Raw genomic sequence first — 20,708 nt, forward strand, 5'->3', positions numbered from 1 at the left:
AGGCCAAGGCACGCCACAGGCCTTGGTGGTTGGGGTCACTACGTATTACGGGTGAAGATTCTGACTACAAATATAGTTTTTTTGATTTTTTTTACCAAAGGCATGTAGCAAAATACGTTTCGCCTAAATTTATGAAGAAATTTGATTTTATTGGATATGTTTTATAACAGAAAGTAAAAAATATATGCGTTGGTGATCATGTGGCTACTGTTACAGTGGCCACATGATGGGAAGATGGTAGCGCCAGCTACCGATCTGTAGCCTGGCATGAGAGCTGTCTACAATGGGTCAGTCTTTGTGCTGAGAGTGCAGAGTAAAGCCTCGTACACACGACCGAGGAACTCGAAGGGTGAAACACATCGTTTTCCTCGTGGAGTTCCTTGTTAGGCTGTCGAGGAACTCGACAAGGCAAGTTTCTCTATTCCCGTCGAGAAAAAAGAAGACATGCTCTCTTTTTGGCTCGACGGGATCCTCAACAGTTTCCTCGTCGAAAAATGTACACACGACCGGTTTCCTCGGCAAAAAAAAAAATCCCAGCAAGTTTTTTTCGGTCGTGTGTACGAGGCCTGAGTGCGCTCTCAGCACATAAACAACATGCATATGTGCGTCATGTGGGCGTTAAAGACATCCTTTTTGCCCATCAGGGGGTCATAAAGTGCATAAAAATTATGTTGGGGCCATCTCATGTCGTCAGATGAGATGCAAGCAGAGCTGAGTGGAGCCTTTCTTAATGGATGCCATCTCTTTGGGCAATAAATAGCTTGCAAGTGCGTAAAGTAAGGTCACTCCAGTTTCCCTTTCCAAAAATGACTTAAAGTCAACACTATAATTTAACATTGGTGGTAGAATCACCTATGTTCAGCAACAATGATATCTGTTGGGTCGTGCCCAATATTTTGGTCCTTGGCCCTTGTTGGCATGGACTCCTGTCAGCTTGGCGCTGATTGGTCCTACTGGTCCTACTGGCACTTACTGTTCTGTACCTCCTGCCATATTGGTACCAATTTGTCCAAATTAATGCCGTGGACCACCAGAGCTTGCTTGTATTTACACACATCATACTTTAATCCATACATATAGAAGCGAGCGTCGTGACGGTAGGTCAGATTGGCTGCAAGGGTAAGGAACCCAAAATAAACATCGTCCAATGGGAATACGGGGAGGATCTGTGAGGCCGTGTACAGACTCTTCACCAAGGCTCCTGGGAAGAGAAAACCACCACCAGCTACGAAGCCCGGGTAGTGTTTCTGAGGGTACAGGTTCATTGTGATGCCATATTTGGTGGTACGCATAACTTCGGGTCTGTGCTGGTGGGCTCCATGGATGGTATTCGGGGTGCCATGTTGTTTAATATACTGTACAATAACGTCTGTGTTCACAAACTCGTCATCATCACCTGCAGGGAGGAGAAAAAAATGTATATTAGGACCTTCTTATCCTCCCCTTCTTTTAATCTCACTTCACTCCGTCCCAAAATCCCTCCCTCTCTTCTCATCCAATCTCACTCCTCTCCTATCACCAGTCTCTATCTATTCTCCCTCCCTCTTCCAATCACACTCCACTCTTTCCCTATCTCCCTCCCTTCCTCCTTACTTCCTCTCTCTTCCTGTTCTTCCAATTTCACTTCTTTCCTTCCCTTCCTCCCTCTCTCCCTCCCTCTAATCGCTGTTTACTCCCTGCCTCTCCCTCCCTCTCTCTCATCTCTTCTAACATCACGCCGCTATCCGCTCTCTCCCTCCTCTCTCTTATCTTCCAATCTCACTCCTCTCCTTCCCTCTCTTCTTCTCTCTAGTCTCTATCTTCTCTCTCTATATCTCAAATTTTTACTAATATTACTCCTCTCCTTCCTTCCCTCCCTCCATTCCCCTTCTCCTCTCTCTCCCTTCTTTTCTCTCTTCTTTTCCGATCTCACTCCAGTCTCTACCTCCTCTCTCTCTCTCGCTCTCTCTCTTTCATTTCTTCCAATCTCACTCCTTTCCTTCCCTCCCTTCAATCTCTATCACCTCGCTCCCTATCTCCCTCCCTCTATCTCTTCTCTTCCAATTAGAGATGGGCTGAACACCCCTCGGTTCAGTTTGCACCAGAACTCCCAAAACATAGCAAAAGTTCAGACCCGAACCCCATTAAAGTCTATGGGACCCGAACATGAAAAATCAAGAGTCCCCATTTTGAAGGCTTACATGTAGGTTATTGCCCATAAAAAGGGTATGGGGACCCTGGGGACATGTATCAATGCAAAAAAAAACTTTTAAAAATTACAATTTTAAAGCAGCAGTGATTTTAATGATGTTTAAAGTGAAACAATAACTATTAAAAGTTCCTTTAAATATAGTGTCTGGGTCTGCCTGTAAAGTGTTGCATCTGTACCATGTATAGAACCTGCTGCAGAAAAACTGGCATTTCTAAAGAAAAAAATAAATAAATTTCCGGCAATACAATACCTTTGCTTTCAAAACAAAAATGTGAAACAAAAAAAAACGGTGTGGGGGTCCCCCCCCCCAATCCATACCAAACCTAAGGGTCTGGTATGGGTTTTAAGGGGAACCTGACGCCCAAAAAAAAAGTGCGGGGTCCCCCCAAAAACCATATTATACCCCATTAACATGTTGAGGGCATGTGGCCTGGTATGGTTCAGGAGGTAGGAGCGGTGCTCGCTTGTCCCCCCCCTTTCCTGGCCTGCCAGTCTGCATGCTCAGATAAGGGTCTGGTATGGATTTTGGGGGGGACCTCACACCATTTATTTTTTATTTTGGTGTGGCGTTACCCTTAAAATCCATACCAGACCCAAAGGGCCTGGTATGAATTGGGGGAGACCACATTCTGTTTTCACTTTTATCTATTTTCTGATTTTTTTTTCTTATTCAGCTTTGCCCAATCAGGGCTTAGAATGCAGTGTGCAATAAACATCACGCCGAGCGCCCTGCAAATTCGGTTGTTCACCGAACGGGTGACCAGGCGATGTTCGTGCCCGAATTTTTGCTCGGACACTACTTCCAATATCACTGCTCTCCTTCCCTCTATCCCATCCCCATCCAGTCTCTCTCTCCTTCCCTCTCTCCCATACCCAACCAGTCTCTCTCTCTCATTCCCTCTCTCCCATCCCCATCCAGTCTCTTTCTCCTTCCCTCTCTCCCATCCCCATCCAGTCTCTCTCTTCTTCCCTCTCTCCCATACCCAACCAGTCTCTCTCTCTCCTTCCCTCTGTCCCATCCCCAACCAGTATCTCTCTCCTTCCCTCTCTCCCATCCCCATCCAGTCTCTATCTCTCCTTCCCTCTCTCCCATCCCCATCCAGTCTCTTTCTCCTTCCCTCTCTCCCATCCCCATCCAGTCTCTCTCTTCTTCCCTCTCTCCCACACCCAACCAGTCTCTCTCTCTCTTTCCCTCTGTCCCATCCCCAACCAGTATCTCTCTCCTTCCCTCTCTCCCATCCCCATCCAGTCTCTCTCTCTCCTTCCCTCTCTCCCATCCCCATCCAGTCCATTTCTCCTTCCCTCTCTCCCATCCCCATCCAGTCTCTCTCTTCTTCCCTATCTCCCATACCCAACCAGTCTCTCTCTCTCCTTCCCTCTCTCCCATCCCCATCCAGTCTCTTTCTCCTTCCCTCTCTCCCATCCTCATCCAGTCTCTCTCTTCTTCCCTCTCTCCCATACCCAACCAGTCTCTCTCTCTCTCTCCTTCCCTCTCTCCCATCCCCATCCAGTCTCTTCTCCTTCCCTTCCCTCTCTCCCATCCCCATCCAGTCTCTCTCTTCTTCCCTCTCTCCCATCCCCATCCAGTCTCTCTCTTCTTCCCTCTCTCCCATACCCAACCAGTCTCTCTCTCTTCTACCCTCTCTCCCATACCCAACCAGTCTCTCTCTCTCTCCTTCCCTCTCTCCCATCCCCATTCAGTCTCTTCTCCTTCCCTTCCCTCTCTCCCATCCCCATCCAGTCTCTCTCTTCTTCCCTCTCTCCCATCCCCATCCAGTCTCTCTCTTCTTCCCTCTCTCCCATACCCAACCAGTCTCTCTCTCTCTCTCCTTCCCTCTGTCCCATCCCCAACCAGTCTCTCTCTCTGCTTCCCTCTCTCCCATCCCCATCCAGTCTCTCTCTCCTTCCCTCTCTCCCATCCCCATCCATTTTTTCTCCTTCCCTCTCTCTTATCCCCATCCAGTCTCTCTCTCCTTCCCTCTCTCCCATCCCCAGCCAGTTTCTCTCTCCTTCCCTCTCTCCCATCCCCATCCATTTTTTCTCCTTCCCTCTCTCTTATCCCCATCCAGTCTCTCTCTTCTTCCCTTTTTCTCTTTACCCCTCTCTTCTTCCCTCCAGTCTCCATTTCTCTCATCTATTCCGAACTCACTCCTCTTCTTCCCTCATTCACTATCTCCTCTCTCTACCTCCCTCTTTAACTTCTCTTCCAATCTCACTCCTTTCCTTCCTATCTTCACTCCCTCCCACCATACCTCCATTCTCTCTCTCCTCTCCCTTGATCTCTCTCCCTCCCCTCTCTCTCCCCATCCGCTATCTTTTCTTCCAATCTCATTGCTCACTTACATTCTCTGCCTCCAATCTCTATCTCCTCTGTCCCTCTCTCATGGTCCCTCTCTCTTTTCTCTTGCAGGAACACTCCTTTCCCTCCCTCCTTCTAGTCTCAGTCTCCTCTCTCTATCTCTCTCCTCTCTCCTTCCGTCTCTCTCTGTCTCTCGCTCTCTGCTATCCACCCTCCCTCTCTGTCCTCTCTCTCCTCTCTCTATATCTCCTATCATGTATCTTTCTATCCTCTCTCTCCGCTATCCACCCTCCCTCTCTGTCCTCTTTCTCTCTCCATCCCTCTCTTTCACTATTCTCTCTTCATGTATCTCTCTTTCCCTCTTTCTTGTTTTCCATTAGTCTTTCTCTCCATCTCTCTGCTTGTGGAATCTCTTTCATGGCGATTTTGTACCACTATGCTGTCACAACTCTCATGGTGTAATATACTTCTCTTACCTTTAAATATGAAATCCACATTTGGTGACTTCAGATACAGCCACTCCAGGAAACACCGTTCTTTCAAGGACAAGTTATGGTGTCCTTCGGTCATGTCCCATTGTAGAATGTCACCATACTCTTGGCTCTCACGTTTAACAATCTCCATGTGTCCTTTTATGTCTGTCTTCCCCATCAAGAACAGCGGTCTTAGTCTGTATCCATTTATATCTCTCTTTTTAGCCCATGTCTGTCGCAGTGCGGCCCTCCTTGACCCAGTGCCGGGTTGGGATTTCACCCCCAAGATCAGCAGTTTTTGGTTGGTCGCTCCTTGTTCCTCTGGGTGTGGCTGCTGAATGAGTGTGCAGACATAACTCTGCAGCTGGGGGAACTCCGCCTCAAAACTTGTTAGGTTCAGGTGATAAGTGTAAGTGCTGTCATTCAGGGTCACTGACTGCCGTACTGGTGTGGGGTTGGGGGGGTTATATATCACATTGATTCTTTGCGTGTCTAACTTTGAAATCCATCTTATTGTCAGGACCATAATTGCGGAGAACAAGGAGGCCTTTATAAGCAATCTTCTCTGCATCATTGTACCCTAAAACACCAAGAAAAATTATGTTATCTCACAATTCCTTCCTCCTCTTTCTTCCTTCCTTTTCTTCATCTCTCCCTTATTTCCTTCCTTCTTCTTCTATGTGTTTTCCTTTCTTGCTTCATTCTCCACAGCCTTTTTTCTTCTTTCCTCCTCCTTCCATCATACATCTTCCTTCCTCCCTTCTTTCCTCCCCCCTCTTCATTTAGTTATTTTCTTCCTTCCTCGCTGTTCCTTAACATTTTCCTTCCTTTTTCCCAGCCTTCTTGCTCCTTTCCATTTTTATTTCTTTTTTTCCTTTCCCTCATACCTCCATTATGTGCTTCATTCCTTTCCTCCTTTCCTTTCCTTTCTTTTCCTTTCCTTATCCCTCTATTTTATGTTTCCTCCTTTCCTTTATCTCTCCATTCTGTGCTTCTTTCCTTTCCTTCCCTTTCCTTTCCTTTTATTTCCTTTCATTTCCTTTCATTTCCTTTCCTTTCCTTTCATTTCCTTTTATTTCCTTTCCTTTCATTTCCTTTCCTTTCATTTCATTTCCTTTCCTTTCCTTTCATTTCCTTTCCTTTTCCATATCCCTCCATTCTATGCTTCCTTCTTTCCCTCATTTCCTTTCCTTTCATTTCCTTTCATTTCCTTTCCTTTCCTTTCCTTTCATTTCCTTTTATTTCCTTTCCTTTCATTTCCTTTCCTTTCATTTCCTTTCCTTTTCCATATCCCTCCATTCTATGCTTCCTTCTTTCCCTCATTTCCTTTCCTTTCCTTTTCCATATCCATCCATTCTATGCTTCCTTCTTTCCCTCATTTCCTTTCCTTTCATTTCCTTTCATTTCCTTTCATTTCCTTTCCTTTCCTTTCATTTCCTTTCCTTTCATTTCATTTCCTTTCCTTTCATTTCCTTTCCTTTCCTTTCATTTCCTTTCCTTTTCCATATCCCTCCATTCTATGCTTCCTTCTTTCCCTCATTTCCTTTCCTTTCATTTCCTTTCATTTCCTTTCCTTTCCTTTCATTTCCTTTCATTTCCTTTCCTTTCCTTTTCCATATCCCTCCATTCTATGCTTCCTTCTTTCCCTCATTTCCTTTCCTTTCATTTCCTTTCCTTTCCTTTCCTTTCATTTCCTTTCATTTCCTTTCCTTTTCCATACCCCTCCATTCCATGCTTCCTTCTTTCCCTCATTTCCTTTCCTTTCATTTCCTTTCCTTTCCTTTCATTTCCTTTCATTTCCTTTCCTTTCCTTTTCCATACCCCTCCATTCTATGCTTCCTTCTTTCCATCATTTCCTTTCCTTTCATTTCCTTTCATTTCCTTTCCTTTCCTTTCATTTCCTTTCATTTCCTTTCCTTTCCTTTTCCATACCCCTCCATTCTATGCTTCCTTCTTTCCCACATTTCCTTTCCTTTCATTTCCTTTCCTTTCCTTTCATTTCCTTTCCTTTCCTTTTCCATATCCCTCCATTCTATGCTTCCTTCTTTCCCTCATTTCCTTTCCTTTCATTTCCTTTCATTTCCTTTCCTTTCCTTTCATTTCCTTTCCTTTCATTTTCCATACCCCTCCATTCTATGCTTCCTTCTTTCCCTCATTTCCTTTCCTTTCATTTCCTTTCCTTTCCTTTCATTTCATTTCATTTCCTTTCCTTTCCTTTTCCATATCCCTCCATTCTATGCTTCCTTCTTTCCCTCATTTCCTTTCCTTTCATTTCCTTTCCATATCCCTTCATTCTATGCTTCCTTCTTTCCCTCATTTCCTTTCCGTTCTCTATCCCTCCACTCTATGTTTCCTTCCTTTCCTTTCCTCCATACCTCCATTCTGTGCCTCATTTCTTCCCTCCTCTCCTTTCATTTCCTTTCCTACAGTATATCCTTTCATTCTGTGCTTTCCTTTCCTTTCCCTTCCTTTCCTTCCTGTATCCCTCTTTATACCTCCATTCTGTGCTTCCTTATTTTGATCGTTTTTGAATATTACAGCTTGATTCACAAATACCTCCGTCTGCTCTAATGTAGCACTGCCATAGAAAAAAACCCGGATGGGGAGAGAGAGGGGATAGAGGAATGGATAAAATGTTCAGATTTTACTAGCAAGACTCACCTCCCATAGACTACAATGGGCTTCACTCCTCCCCAAAACTGTTAAATCATAATGTACTCTCAATAAACGATCCCCCACTGTCACCATACTAAAAAGTTGGATGATTGTAACTCCAGATAGTGTCTGTGAAATGCATCTGATTCACCATAGTATGAGACGTGACCAGTTATTATCCTATAACTTTTACCACTAGAAACAATGGGGTAGATTCAGGTAGGAGATACGACGGCGTATCTCTGAGTGTGCGGCGTCGTATCTATGCGCCTGATTCATAGAATCAGTTACGCATAGATTTGACTAAGATCCGACCGGCGTAAGTCTCTTACGCCGTCGTATCTTAGTTGCAATTTTAGGCTGGCCGCTAGGTGGCGCTTCCGAATATGCAAATTAGGTAGATACACCGATTCAGAAACGTACGCTTTACGTCGTTTACGTTAGGCTTTTTCCGGCGTATAGTTACCCCTGCTATATGAGGCATATCCTATGTTAATTATGGACGTCGTTCCCGCGTTAAATTTTGAAAATTTTACGTTGTTTGCGTAAGTCGTCCGTGAATGGGGATGTGCGTAATTTACGTTCACGTCGAAAGCATTGGCTTTTTGCGGGTTAATTTGGAGCATGCGCACTGGGTTACTTATACGTATTTACGTGGGGTCATGTTTTATTTACATAAAACACGCCCACCTCTTTACAATTTGAATTAGGCACGATTTACGATACGCCGCCGTAACTTAGGGCGCAGGTTCTTGGTGAATACAGAACCTGCCTCACTAAGTTACGGCGTCGTAGCGTATCGGAGATACGCTACGCCCGCACAAATTTAAGCCATTTTACGTGAATCTACCCCAATGTCTTTAATTTACTAATCATTAGCTCAGAAGAATATACGGCGTGCATTATACACATAAAAGTCACTTCACAAAGTCATAAAAGTCACTTCACAAAGACTGAAAGAAGAAAATAATTCCACAATATTCTGTGAAATAAATGACCCTACGAGAAAAAAATGGAAGTCAATGATCTTACCTTCCCCTCTTCTTATAGTGGATCCGTCCTTCATATGATGAGATAACAATTAATGATGATGATTTCTCCTTCATAAACACGCAGCCAATTAGCAGAACAATCATTGTCTGGTTTTATATTCCAGCTAGGGATGTGGAGCCGTCGTTTTTCCTGCTAAGCGAGCCGCGGGAACCTTTTATCTTGTTGGTTGACTGCCAAGTCCTGAACATCAAAATATTGACTTTATTCTTAAGTTTATATACCGGTAACCTTTTAATGTTTATTTAAACAGTATTAGGTGATACATAGAATGCAGACAGTCTAGGGATGGGCACAGGGCCGTTTGAAGGAATTTGGGGGCCCCAAGCACCCCCCCCCCGCGCATGCAAAGCCTACGTTAACGCTACACAATTTTTTTTTTATTCTTACCTCCCCTTCTTCCCTGTAGGCTGCCGCTGTAGCGTGGCCGAGCTCCTTTTCCCCCTGCCTCTTCCCCAGTCCCCTATCAGATAGGACCGTGCGGTACAGGAGATTCAGTTTCCTGTCTTCCCAGCCGAACTGAAAGGAAGTGAGCACTCAGTGTGCACTTCCTGTCAGTCCGGCCGGTGTAGTGTCACAGTTTGCTGCCTATCGTAGAATGCTGCAGGAGTCACGTGGCGGCCAACTGCAAGTGCGATGTGTTCCAATGGATTTTCGACAGTACACACCAGCGAACCCGGCATTCAGGGCGACGTGGATTTAGAGGAAAGTGGCCAGTCAGCCTCACGTCCTCGCTTCGCTCGGACGGCTCGCTCCTGGCTCTTTTTTTTAACATCCTCCAATCCACGGGGATGTTAAGGAAAGAGCCTGGATGCCGACCGAGGTTTCACTGGTGTGCACTGTCGTGAATCCATTGGAACGCATCGCATTTGCGTTTGGAACGCATCGCGCATGCGCAGTTGGCCGCCACGTGACTTCCGGAGCATTCTAGGATAGGCAGCAAGCTGTGACAATACACCGGGAACAGGAAACTGAATCTCCTGTACCACGCGCGGTACCCGGCTGGACTGACAGGACTCCAGGTGGAAGGAAGAGGAGCTCGGCCACGCTACATCCTGGGAAGGGGAAGTTGGGGGCCCCAAGCAATTGTTTGCTTTGCCAGTCCTGTAGCGACGGGCCTGGATGGGCATAGAGCAGAACTCTATAGGAGCCGAACAGGAAAAGTCAAGACTGGTTTTCACATTGTGAATTTTTTAATTTTTTTTGTCATTAAAAACTATTGTGTGTGGGCTCCAGAGCATTTTTCGCGACGTTAAAAATGGTTGTCGTTTTTCATGCCGTAAAAAATGGTCGTGTGTAGGCTTTAACGACGTGAAAAAATGCGCGTTCTCAGAAGCAAGTTATGAGACGGGAGCGCTCGTTCTGGTAAAACTAGCGTTCGTAATGGAGATAGCACATTCGTCACGCTGTAACAGACTGAAAAGCGCAAATCGTCTCTCACCAAACTTTTACTAACACGAAATCAACAAAAGCAGCCCCAAGGGTGGCGCCATCCAAATGGAACTTCCCCTTTATAGTGCCGTCGTATGTGTTGTACGTCACCGCGCTTTGCTTGAGCATTTTTTTTCACGATCGTGTGTAGGCAAGGCCGGCTTAACAAGAATCGGGTTGAAAAAAAGGTCGTTGATGGGGACAAGGGCCTCTTCCCAACAACCCTGGGTTGTGGAGGTCTGCGGGCGGGGGGCTTACCGGAATCTGGAAGCCAGATCCCACCCCCCCCCCCCCCATGCAAATAGGTATCGGGTGCATGAGTGAAAAAGTAATAACCACACAGGTTTTTTTGCATCAAAAGTTGCATCAAAAGTGGGAGGGGTCTAAATGGCCATATGCTTTAAAGACTGTGACACAAGTGAGTATGTAACAGACAATACAATCCTCAGTACACTCATTTTAATAAAATAAAACTGGTCTATTGCATATATTTTACTACACACAGCTAACCTTAAAGTTATATTAACCTCTTGCCGACAACCTAACGTTTAAAGATGTCCTCGGCTATGTGGGGCTATATCTGAATGATGGGTGCAGCTACAAGCAACATTCAGATATTGCCGTTTTCAGCCGGCCGATTCCCTACACCATAGGAATGATCATAGTGGCTGTTCCGCCGCTTGATCGTTCTTACGGGCGGCGAGAGGGGACGTCCCCCTCTTTCCGCGGCCCTCCGCCCTCCGGTGCTTCTACTGACTCACCTGAGCGATCGGTGAGTCAGAGAACCGATTCCGCCGGCCCCATTTCTTGACCATAGAGATGGTCGCCGGAGTCTCTATAATCTTCGGAGGCCAGGCGCGTTGTTATGACGTTGCGCCCGGCCTCTGCATTCCAAAAAACTGCGCCGCTTCATATTCCTATTACAATGGATGTTTACTTTCCTTGTAATAGGAATAAAAGTGATCAAAATTAACAATAATCTTTTTTTTTTTTGTAAACTGCCCATGTCCCCGTGTGCTCGCACGCAGAAGCGAATGCATATGTAAGTCCCGCCCACATGTGAAAACGGTGTTCAAACCACACATGTGAGGTGTCGCTGCGAATGTTAGAGCCATTAAATGCAGCCGCTGTGCCATCAATTGTCACCACTGTGCCATGCCATCAAATGCAGCCACTGTGCCATCAATTGTCACCACTGTGCCATGCCATCAAACGCAGCCACTGTGCCATCAATTGTCACCACTGTGCCATGCCATCAAATGCAGCCACTGTGCCAATTGTCACCACTGTGCCATGCCATCAAATGCAGCCGCTGTGCCATCAATTGTCACCACTGTGCCATGCCATCAAATGCAGCCACCGTGCCATCAATTGTCACCACTGTGCCATGCCATCAAACGCAGCCACTGTGCCATCAATTGTCACCACTGTGCCATGCCATCAAACGCAGCCACTGTGCCATCAATTGTCACCACTGTGCCATGCCATCAAACGCAGCCGCTGTGCCATCAATTGTCACCACTGTGCCATGCCATCAAATGCAGCCACTGTGCCATCAATTGTCACCACTGTGCCATGCCATCAAACGCAGCCACTGTGCCATCAATTGTCACCACTGTGCCATGCCATCAAACGCAGCCACTGTGCCATCAATTGTCACCACTGTGCCATGCCATCAAACGCAGCCGCTGTGCCATCAATTGTCACCACTGTGCCATGCCATCAAACGCAGCCGCTGTGCCATCAATTGTCACCACTGTGCCATGCCATCAAACGCAGCCGCTGTGCCATCAATTGTCACCACTGTGCCATGCCATCAAACGCAGCCACTGTGCCATCAATTGTCACCATTGTGCCATGCCATCAAATGCAGCCGCTGTGCCATCAATTGTCACCATTGTGCCATGCCATCAAATGCAGCCGCTGTGCCATCAATTTTCACCACTGTGCCATGCCATCAAATGCAGCCACCGTGCCATCAATTGTCACCACTGTGCCATGCCATCAAACGCAGCCACTGTGCCATCAATTGTCACCACTGTGCCATGCCATCAAACGCAGCCACTGTGCCATCAATTGTCACCACTGTGCCATGTAGGGTTGCCACCTCATCCCTTTAAACCCGAACACATATTGATTACACAGGTTGTGTGGCTGATTAAAGCGGAGGTTCACCCCTACAATACACTTTTTCCCCTTAGCTTCATGCTCGTTTTGTCTAGGGGAATCGGCTAGCTGTTTTAAAATATGATCCGTACTTACGGTTTACGAGATGCATCTTCTCCGTCGCTTCCGATTATGGGCTGCGCGACTGGGCGTTCCTATTTTGATTGACAGTCTTCCGAGAGGCTTCCGACGGTCGCATCCATCGCGTCACGATTTTCCAAAAGAAGCCGAACGTCGGTGCGCAGGCGCAGTATAGAGCCGCACCGACGTTCGGCTTCTTTCGGCTACTAGTGACGCGATGGATGCGACCGTCGGAAGCCTCTCGGAAGACTGTCAATCAAGAAGGAACGCCCGCTCCTGAAGACCCATACCCGGAAGCGACGGAGAAGATGCATCTCGAAAACGGGTAAGTACGGATCATATTTTAAAACAAATAGCCGATTCCCCTAGACAAAACGAGCAGGAATCTAAGGGGAAAAGAGAAAAAAAAACATAATTGGGTGAACTCCCGCTTTAAGGTGGTAATTCAACTCACTTAGGGCCAGATTCACGTAGCCCGGGCGCAACGTAACTTAAACGATTTAAGTTACACTGCCGCAATTTTTCCAAGTTAGTGCCCGATCCACAAAGCACTTACCTGGAAATATGCGGCGGTGTATCCTAAATCCGTCCGGCGCAAGGCGGGCCAATTCAAATGGGGCGAGTCCCATTTAAATTAGGCGCGCTCCCGCGCCGGACGTACTGCGCATGCTCCCGACGCAAATTTCCCGACGTGCTTTTTTCGCGAAGTTACGATGCGCCGAGGTTTTGTGAATCGCGACGGGTAAAAAAGAGTTGCGCCGGGAAAAAAAGAGTTGCGCCGGGAAAAAAGAACATTTTTTAAAAAATTTGAAAGCGACGCGGGAAAGACGGGTATACTTTTACATGGTGTACTAATTTTACACTTTGTAAAAGCAGCCCTATCATTGCGACGGCAAACTAACACCTGCGGCGACTTTCCGACGGGAAAAAGTTTCGTGGATCGCCGTAAGTGCTAATTTGCATACCCGACGCTGGTTTACGACGAGAACTCCCCCCAGCGGCGGCCGCGGTACTGCATCCTAAGATCCGACAATGTAAAACTATTACACCTGTCGGATCTTAGGGATATCTATGCGTAACTGATTGTATGAATCAGTCGCATAGATAGAAAAAGGGATACGACGGCGTATCAGCAGATACGTCTGCTTATCCCTTTTGTGAATCTGGCCCTTACTAACTTATCTGCATTAAATCAGCCTCAGAACCTGTGTAATTCATATGTGTTCGGGTTTAAAGGAATGAGGTGGCAACCCTCGTGCCATGCCATCAAACGCAGCCACTGTGCCAATTGTCACCACTGTGCCATGCCATCAAACGCAGTAAAGGGGTTAATCCAATAATGTGAATAAGGCTTGTATACTGTAGTGAAGGGGTTAATCCAGCCGTCCATCGATCCAGCAGGCCATCTAGTAATTTGAACAATTTGCAGAGCAGTGAAAGTGTTAATTATGTAGTTGTTTCTCTGGTAATGCAATTCGCACTGAATCCAGCAGAGAAGGGGTTAACCCATTTCTAATGTGAACGATGGGCACAATCTGACAGCACTTTATTATTTTATAGTAAATGGAGGATGAATCTGCTTCCAGGAACATGAATGATGTCACATGAATTAACAATGCAATGAACTAACACCAGTAACACCAGTATCACCAGTAAAACCGGTAACACCAGTAATCTGAGCAATGTTTGGAGTAAAAAGCGCGAACCTCCAGCAAAGTGAACAGTAGAGCAGGGACTTACCTTTCTGCTTCCATGTCCCTCGATGTTCTCCCCGCCTTGGTGACGCTTCAGCCAATCAGGTTACCAATAACAAGAATCCGGGAACCTGATTGGCTGAAACGGCCGCCAGTCTTATCCAAGGAACGCATACCCAGTGCGATAGATTCAGGTAGCTCGGCGCTTCTTTTGGCCGGCGTAGCGCATCTCATATGCTCTACGCCGACGTAAAACAGGGAGCCCAGACCGGTATTTTACAAAGATCTGGCGCCGTACGTTGCGCCGGCGTAGTGTAAATAGGCCGGCCTAATTCAAAATAGGCAGGTAGGGGGCGTGCTCCATGTAAATTAGCCCTGACCCCATGTAAATGAATGGCCGTTCGTACGACGCATGCGCGCGCATGCTCAGAATCACGTCGCAAATACTCCCTAAGAAACGTCGGCTCAATGCTTTCGACGTGAACGTAACCTACGCACAGCCCCATTCATGTATCACTTACGTAAACGACGTAAAATTTGACGGCTGTTCCGACGTCCATACCTTAACATTGGCTGCGTCTCATATAGCAGGGATAACTGTACGCCGGACGTAAGCCTTACGTTAACGGCGCAAGTACGTTCGTGAATCGGCGTATCTAGGTCATTTACATATTCTACGCGTAAATCTACAGAAGCGCCCCTAGCGGCCAGCGTAAATATGCACCCTATATACGACGGCGTACTAAGACTTACGTCGGTCGGGTGAAGCACGATTTCAGGCGTATCTAGTTCCCTGAATAGCGCGCATAGATACGACGGCGTAAATCGTACCTGAATCTAGCCCATTATATTTTCTACTTATATCCGGAGTATTGTCCGTTACTGCCCATAGTAGCCCCTTATATCTTCGGGATTTCTCTACCTCTTGGAGTCTCCTTGTATGATATCACCCTATTTTTTGCAGTTATCATCCGGGGCCCTGGGGGACCTCTTTGCCTCCGGGCCCCTTACAGGTGTACTGCCTGTACCTCCCTGATGGCGGCCCTGGATATGGGTAAACCCGCATAAAAACGCAGGAAAACGAAAGTGCTTCCATTTTATTCACACGAGTGTGACCCAGTCCCATAGGGCCAGATTCTCGTCCAGCGGCGTATCTTCTATTCTCAAAGCACATGCTCCGTAAGTTGCGGCGGCGTAGCGTAAATCGGCCGGCATAAGCCCGCCTAATTCGAATTTGGATCAGGGGGGGCGTGTTTTATGTAAATGTTCTGTGACTCGACGTGATTGACGGCATGCGCCGTCCGTGGAAATCTCCCAGTGTGCATTGCTCCTAATACGCCGCAAGGACGTATTGGTTTTGACGTGAACGTAAATTACGTCCAGCCCCATTCACGGACGAGTTACGCAAACGACGTCAAATTTTCAAATTTCGTCGCGGGAACGACGGCCATACTTAACATTGGTACGCCGCACTTACGCCACCATATAGCAGGGGTAATTATACGCCGGGAAAAGCCTAACGTAAACGGCGTAACTTTACTGCGTCGGCCGGGCGTATGTTCGTGAATTCGCGTATCTAGCTGATTTACAAACGACGTCAAATTTTCAAATTTCGTCGCGGGAAACGACGGCCATACTTAACATTGGTACCCCGCACTTACGCCACCATATAGCAGGGGTAACTATACGCCGGGAAAAGCCTAACGTAAACGGCGTAACTTTACTGCGTCGGCCGGGCGTACGTTCGTGAATTCGCGTATATCTAGCCGATTTACATATTTCAACGCGTAAATCAGCGTACACGCCCCAAGCGGCCAGCGTAAATATGCAGTTACGATCAGACGGCGTAAGACACTTACGCCTGTCGGATCTAATAGATATCTATGCGTAACTGATTCTAAGGGCCAGATTCACAAAGAGATACGACGGTGTATTATCTACAGATACACCATCATATCTCTGACTTACACTGGTCCTATCTATGCGCCTGATTCATAGAACCAGATACGCATAGATAGGGCTAAGATCTGACTGTGTTACACTGTCGGATCTTTTTTTCCATTTAAAAATGGCGCCGGGGGCGTTCCCGCTGATTTACAATAAATAATATGTAAATCAGCGAGATACGCAAATTCACGAACGTACGCGGACCCGACGCAGTCTTCTTACGACATTTCCGTAGCAGCGTACCCGTCGTATACTTACCCCTTCTTTTATCAGGCGCAGCCAATGTTAAGTATAGCCGGCGTTCCCGCGTCGAATTTGAATTTTTTAACGTCGTTTGCGTGAGTCGTTCTCGAATACGGACGGACGTCGTTTACGTAAGCGGCGAAACCACTGACGTCCTAGTGACGTCAGTGGGAGCAATGCACGCCGGGAAATTCCCCGGACGGCGCATGCGCATTTAAATCGGCGCGGGAACGCGCCTGATTTAAATAGTACGGAATTCCGCTGGGGGATTTAGGATCCGCCGTCGCAAGTTTGGAGGTAAGTTGTTTGTGAATTAGCCACTTGCCTCCCAAACTTGCGGGAGCGGATCTTAATTCACGTAGATCGAATGGATCTATAGATCCGCTGAGCTACGTGAATCTGGCCCTAAGAATCAGGCGCATAGATACGACGGCACAACGCAGAGATACGACGGCGTATCTGGAGATACGGCGTCGTATCTCCACTGAGAATCTGGCCCATAATCTACAAAAAAAAAAAATACATAAAAAATGAAAGGCAGACGCTGAAATGACCATGTGGAATCACAAACGCACCAACCCTTGAAACACGTTCTTCAGCAATTATCTCTCAGGAACATCAACATTAATTAACGATAATTAATTACTTTGGGCCATATTCTTAAACAAGTTACACCGGCGTAAATCGAATTTCCCGCCGGCGTATCATTATTTTGTATTCACAAAACAAGATACGCCGGATTTAGGCTAGGATCCGACTAGTGTAAGTCACTTACACTGTCGGATCCTAAATGTAATTCCCCGCCAGCCGCTAGGTGGCGTTTACGTTCAGGGTCTCATTTGTTTATGCAAATGAGCCTGATACGCCGATTCCCGAACGAAATTGCGTCGCGTAACCGTCGCTAACGTCGTTTGCGTAAGCGTAAGGTTACCCCTGCTATATGAGGGGTAACCTTACGCCAGTCCCACGTAGGCCATGTTAAGTATGGCGTCGGGATCCGCGTCGTCTTTTCCCGTCGGGTACGTCGTTTTTACTAAGTCGTTCTTGAATACGACTTTACGTCAATGACGCACACGTCGGCGTCATTGACGTTTTCCGCCGAGAACTGGAGCATGCGCACTGGGCAATTTTTAGCCCGGCGCATGCGCAGTTCGCTCGAAACGGGGGCGCGCTTAATTTAAATACAAGCCGCCCCCCTTGGAGTTACGCGGAGATACGCCGGGCCTATTACACTACGCCGCCCCAAACTACGGAGCAAGTGTTTGGGGAATACGGCACTTGCTCCTGTAGGTTGGGGCGGCGGAGTGTAAATGGCTTACGCGACGCCCGCCGGAAATATACGAGAATATGGCCCTTTGTATCTCTTCTGAATTATCCCCTGAAGACCACCAATCAGTAAGGCCAGCCATAGACGGAGCAAATTCGCTGGGGTATCCCTCCCGCAGAACCTTTGCATTCTTCCAGGGGAGGGTGAAGTGAAGCTGTCCCCGCCGGGGAGAAGACCTGGATTATTGCTAATGGCTATGGGCCATATTCTCAAATAATTTACGCCGGCGTATCAGCAGATACGCCGACGTAAGTCCGATCCTATGTTTAAGTGTATTCTCAAACTGAGATACACTTAAACATGCCTAAGATACGACGGCCTGCGCCGTTGTATCTTAGGCTGCAATATTTACGCTGACCGCTAGGTGGCGGTCAGCGTAGAATATGCAAATGACTAGTCACGCCGATTCTCTAACGTACGCTTGCCCGCCGTAGTGTTTTAACGTCGTTTCCGTAAGCGATACGCGGCGTAAAGATAAACATGCCCCCTAGGTGGCGTACTCAATGTTAAGTATGGCCGTCGATCCCGCGTCGAAATTTGAAAATTTAACGTCGTTTGCGTAAGTCGTCCGTGAATGGCGCTGGACGCCATTTACGTTACAGTCAAAACAAATGACGTCCGTGAGACGTCATTTAGCGCAATGCACGTCGGGTAATTTACCCGACGGAGCATGCGCATTACGATCGGCGCGGGAGCGCGCCTAATTTAAATGATCCACGCCCCCTACCAGGATCATTTGAATTAGGAGGGCTTGCGCGGGTGGACTTTACGCGACGCCGCCGCAAGTTTACAGGTAAGTGGTTTGGGAATCAGGCACTTGCCACTTAAACTTGCGGCGGCGTAACGTAAAGGACATACGTTCCGCCGACTCAGATCTTTAAGAATATGCCCCTATAACAGCAGCTAGCAATAATCGAATGAAAAATCCGGCAGGCGGGTTTTACCCAAGCTGATGAAGCGATCAACTTGGATATCTTCAGCCTGCCCATACAGGGTTTACATTTCAGCTGGGTCCTGCCGATCCTGGCCAAGATTCGAAGCATCTATGGCAGAAACTCTACAGAACCTTGTAAGAAATGTAATAAAGAGAAGACAGTCTGGTTGGCATGGAGCTCCCCTCCCCCTCCCGTGTGTTCCTACCTGTCCGTCCCGTGCTGGAGAAGACACTGAGCCGTTTTCTGGGACATCGCTACCCTTTTACAGTATATAAAGCAGGTCATTCTATAGCAATGACTCACAATATGCTGTGTACACTGGAAAGCAGGCGGATACGCAACATAATGTATAATTAGTTCTAAGAAAAAATTCTCACCTAGATTGCGAAAGTTAAAGTATAACTAAACAGTGAATATTATATAGTGACCTTCGCGCGACTACGAGCAAATAAATGATATAAACCAAACAAGGTGTAAATGCCGCAAAACCTAGTAGGGGCAGATCCTCAAAGAAATTACGCCGGCGTATCTCTTGATAATTTCAAATTTTGCGCGTCGTATCTTTGTTTTGGTATCCACAAAACAAGATACGACGGCATCTGTGTTAGATCCGACAGGCGTACGCCTTAGTACGTCGTCGGATCTTAGATGCAATTTTTCAGCGGCCGCTAGGTGGCGTTCCCGTCGTAATCCGCGTCGAGTATGCAAATTAGCTATTTCCGACGATCCACGAACGTACGAGCGGCCGTCGCATTTTTTTACGTTGTTTCCGTTCAACTTTTTCCGGCGTATAGTTAAAGCTGCTATCTGGTGGCGTACTCAATGTTAAGTATGGCCGTCGTTCCCACATATCATTTTGAAAATTTTTCTTCGTTTGCGTAAGTCGTGCATGAATGGGGCTGGACGCCATTTACGTTCACGTCGAAAACAATGACGTCCTTGCGACGTCATTTGGAGCAATGCACCCTGGGAGTTTTTACGGACGGCGCATGCGCCGTTCGTTCGGCGCGGGGACGCGCTTCATTTAAATGAAACACGCCCCCTACCCGCCGATTTTGAATTCCGCGCCCTTACACCGCGAGAGATACACTACGCCGCCGTAACTCGTTGAGGATTCAAACCAAAGCCAAGTAAGTTAAAGTGGCTTAGCGTATCTTATGCCGCGTACACACGGTCGTTTTCTGCGATGTAAAAAAACGACGTTTTTAAAAACGTCAATTTAATTGACCGTGTGTGGGAGAAAACGACGTTTTATGTCTTCTGAAAAACGACCAACAAAAATTGAAGCATGCTTCAATTTTATGTGTCGTTTTTCAAAACGTCGTTTTTGACTTCACAGAAATTGACCGTGTGTAGCAAAAAACGACGTTTAAAACAACGTTTTTCCACCCGCGCATGCCCAGAAGCTAGTTATGAAGCGAGCTTCAATGGAAAAACGTGGTGAACGTAACCTCGCTTTGCTAGAGCACTGTGAAAAAACGATGGTGTGTAGGCAACATCGTTTTTGAAAAGTGTCATTTTAAAAACGTCGTTTTTTACTTCACAGAAAACGTCGTTTTTTTACATCGCAGAAAACGACCGTGTGTACGCGGCATTACAGTTGTATTCAAAATTATTCAACCCCCCACTGAAATTGATTGTTTTGGCCAGTTTGACATTGATTTTGATCATTCAGTCATCCTGCTTACAATTAAATCAAAGTGGCACGTGTAGGTCAGACAAATATAACATAACATTTATAATAAAATAACCACAAATGTCTTTTCTGTGCTCACATCATTATCAGTTTTATTCAACCCCCAAGTGACATTCAATCTTAGTACTTAGTACAACATCCTTTTACAGTTATAACAGCTTTTAAACTTGAAGCATAGCTTGACACAAGTGTCTTGCAGCGATCTACGGGTATCTTCGCCCATTCGTCATGGGCAAAAGCCTCCAGTCACATTCTTAGGCTTGCGCACTGCAACTGCTTTCTTTAAGTCCCACCAGAGGTTCTCAATCGGATTTAAGTCTGGTGACTGCGATGGCCACTCCAAAATGTTCCAGCCTTTAATCTGCAACCATGCTCTAGTGGACTTGGAGGTATGCTTGGGATCATTGTCCTGTTGAAAGGTCTAACGTCTCCCAAGCCTCAGGTTTGTGACGGACTGCATCACATTGTTATCCACTATCTCCTGGTACTGAAGAGAATTCATGGTACCTTGCACACGCTG

The 20,708-nt window shown here is 46.8% G+C and overlaps 2 protein-coding genes across 4 annotated transcripts in view; both read right to left on the reverse strand.

The window, feature by feature from the left end:
- The window catches only part of LOC120933672 (beta-1,3-galactosyltransferase 5-like), a 230,388-nt gene that overhangs the window by 131,935 nt on the left and 77,745 nt on the right, over positions 1-20,708 (reverse strand). The window lies entirely within an intron of this gene.
- LOC120933675 (beta-1,3-galactosyltransferase 5-like) overlaps positions 497-20,708 on the reverse strand; it is a 55,752-nt gene continuing 35,540 nt past the window's right edge. For 2 of the 3 annotated variants that reach the window (XM_040347012.1, XM_040347014.1), the window contains exons 2-4: positions 8,651-8,851; positions 4,967-5,543; positions 497-1,396 (exon numbers count right to left, since the gene is read on the reverse strand). In XM_040347012.1, coding sequence (XP_040202946.1) covers positions 960-1,396; positions 4,967-5,537 — 1,008 coding nt within the window. In that variant the 5' untranslated portion in view covers positions 5,538-5,543; positions 8,651-8,851 and the 3' untranslated portion in view covers positions 497-959. Of the gene's footprint in view, positions 1,397-4,966; positions 5,544-8,650; positions 8,852-18,697; positions 18,801-20,708 lie in introns of those variants that run through there. The other variant, XM_040347013.1, reaches the window with a different exon arrangement.

This window comes from Rana temporaria, chromosome 3, assembly GCF_905171775.1.
Source record: "Rana temporaria chromosome 3, aRanTem1.1, whole genome shotgun sequence".
NCBI lineage: Eukaryota > Metazoa > Chordata > Amphibia > Anura > Ranidae > Rana > Rana temporaria.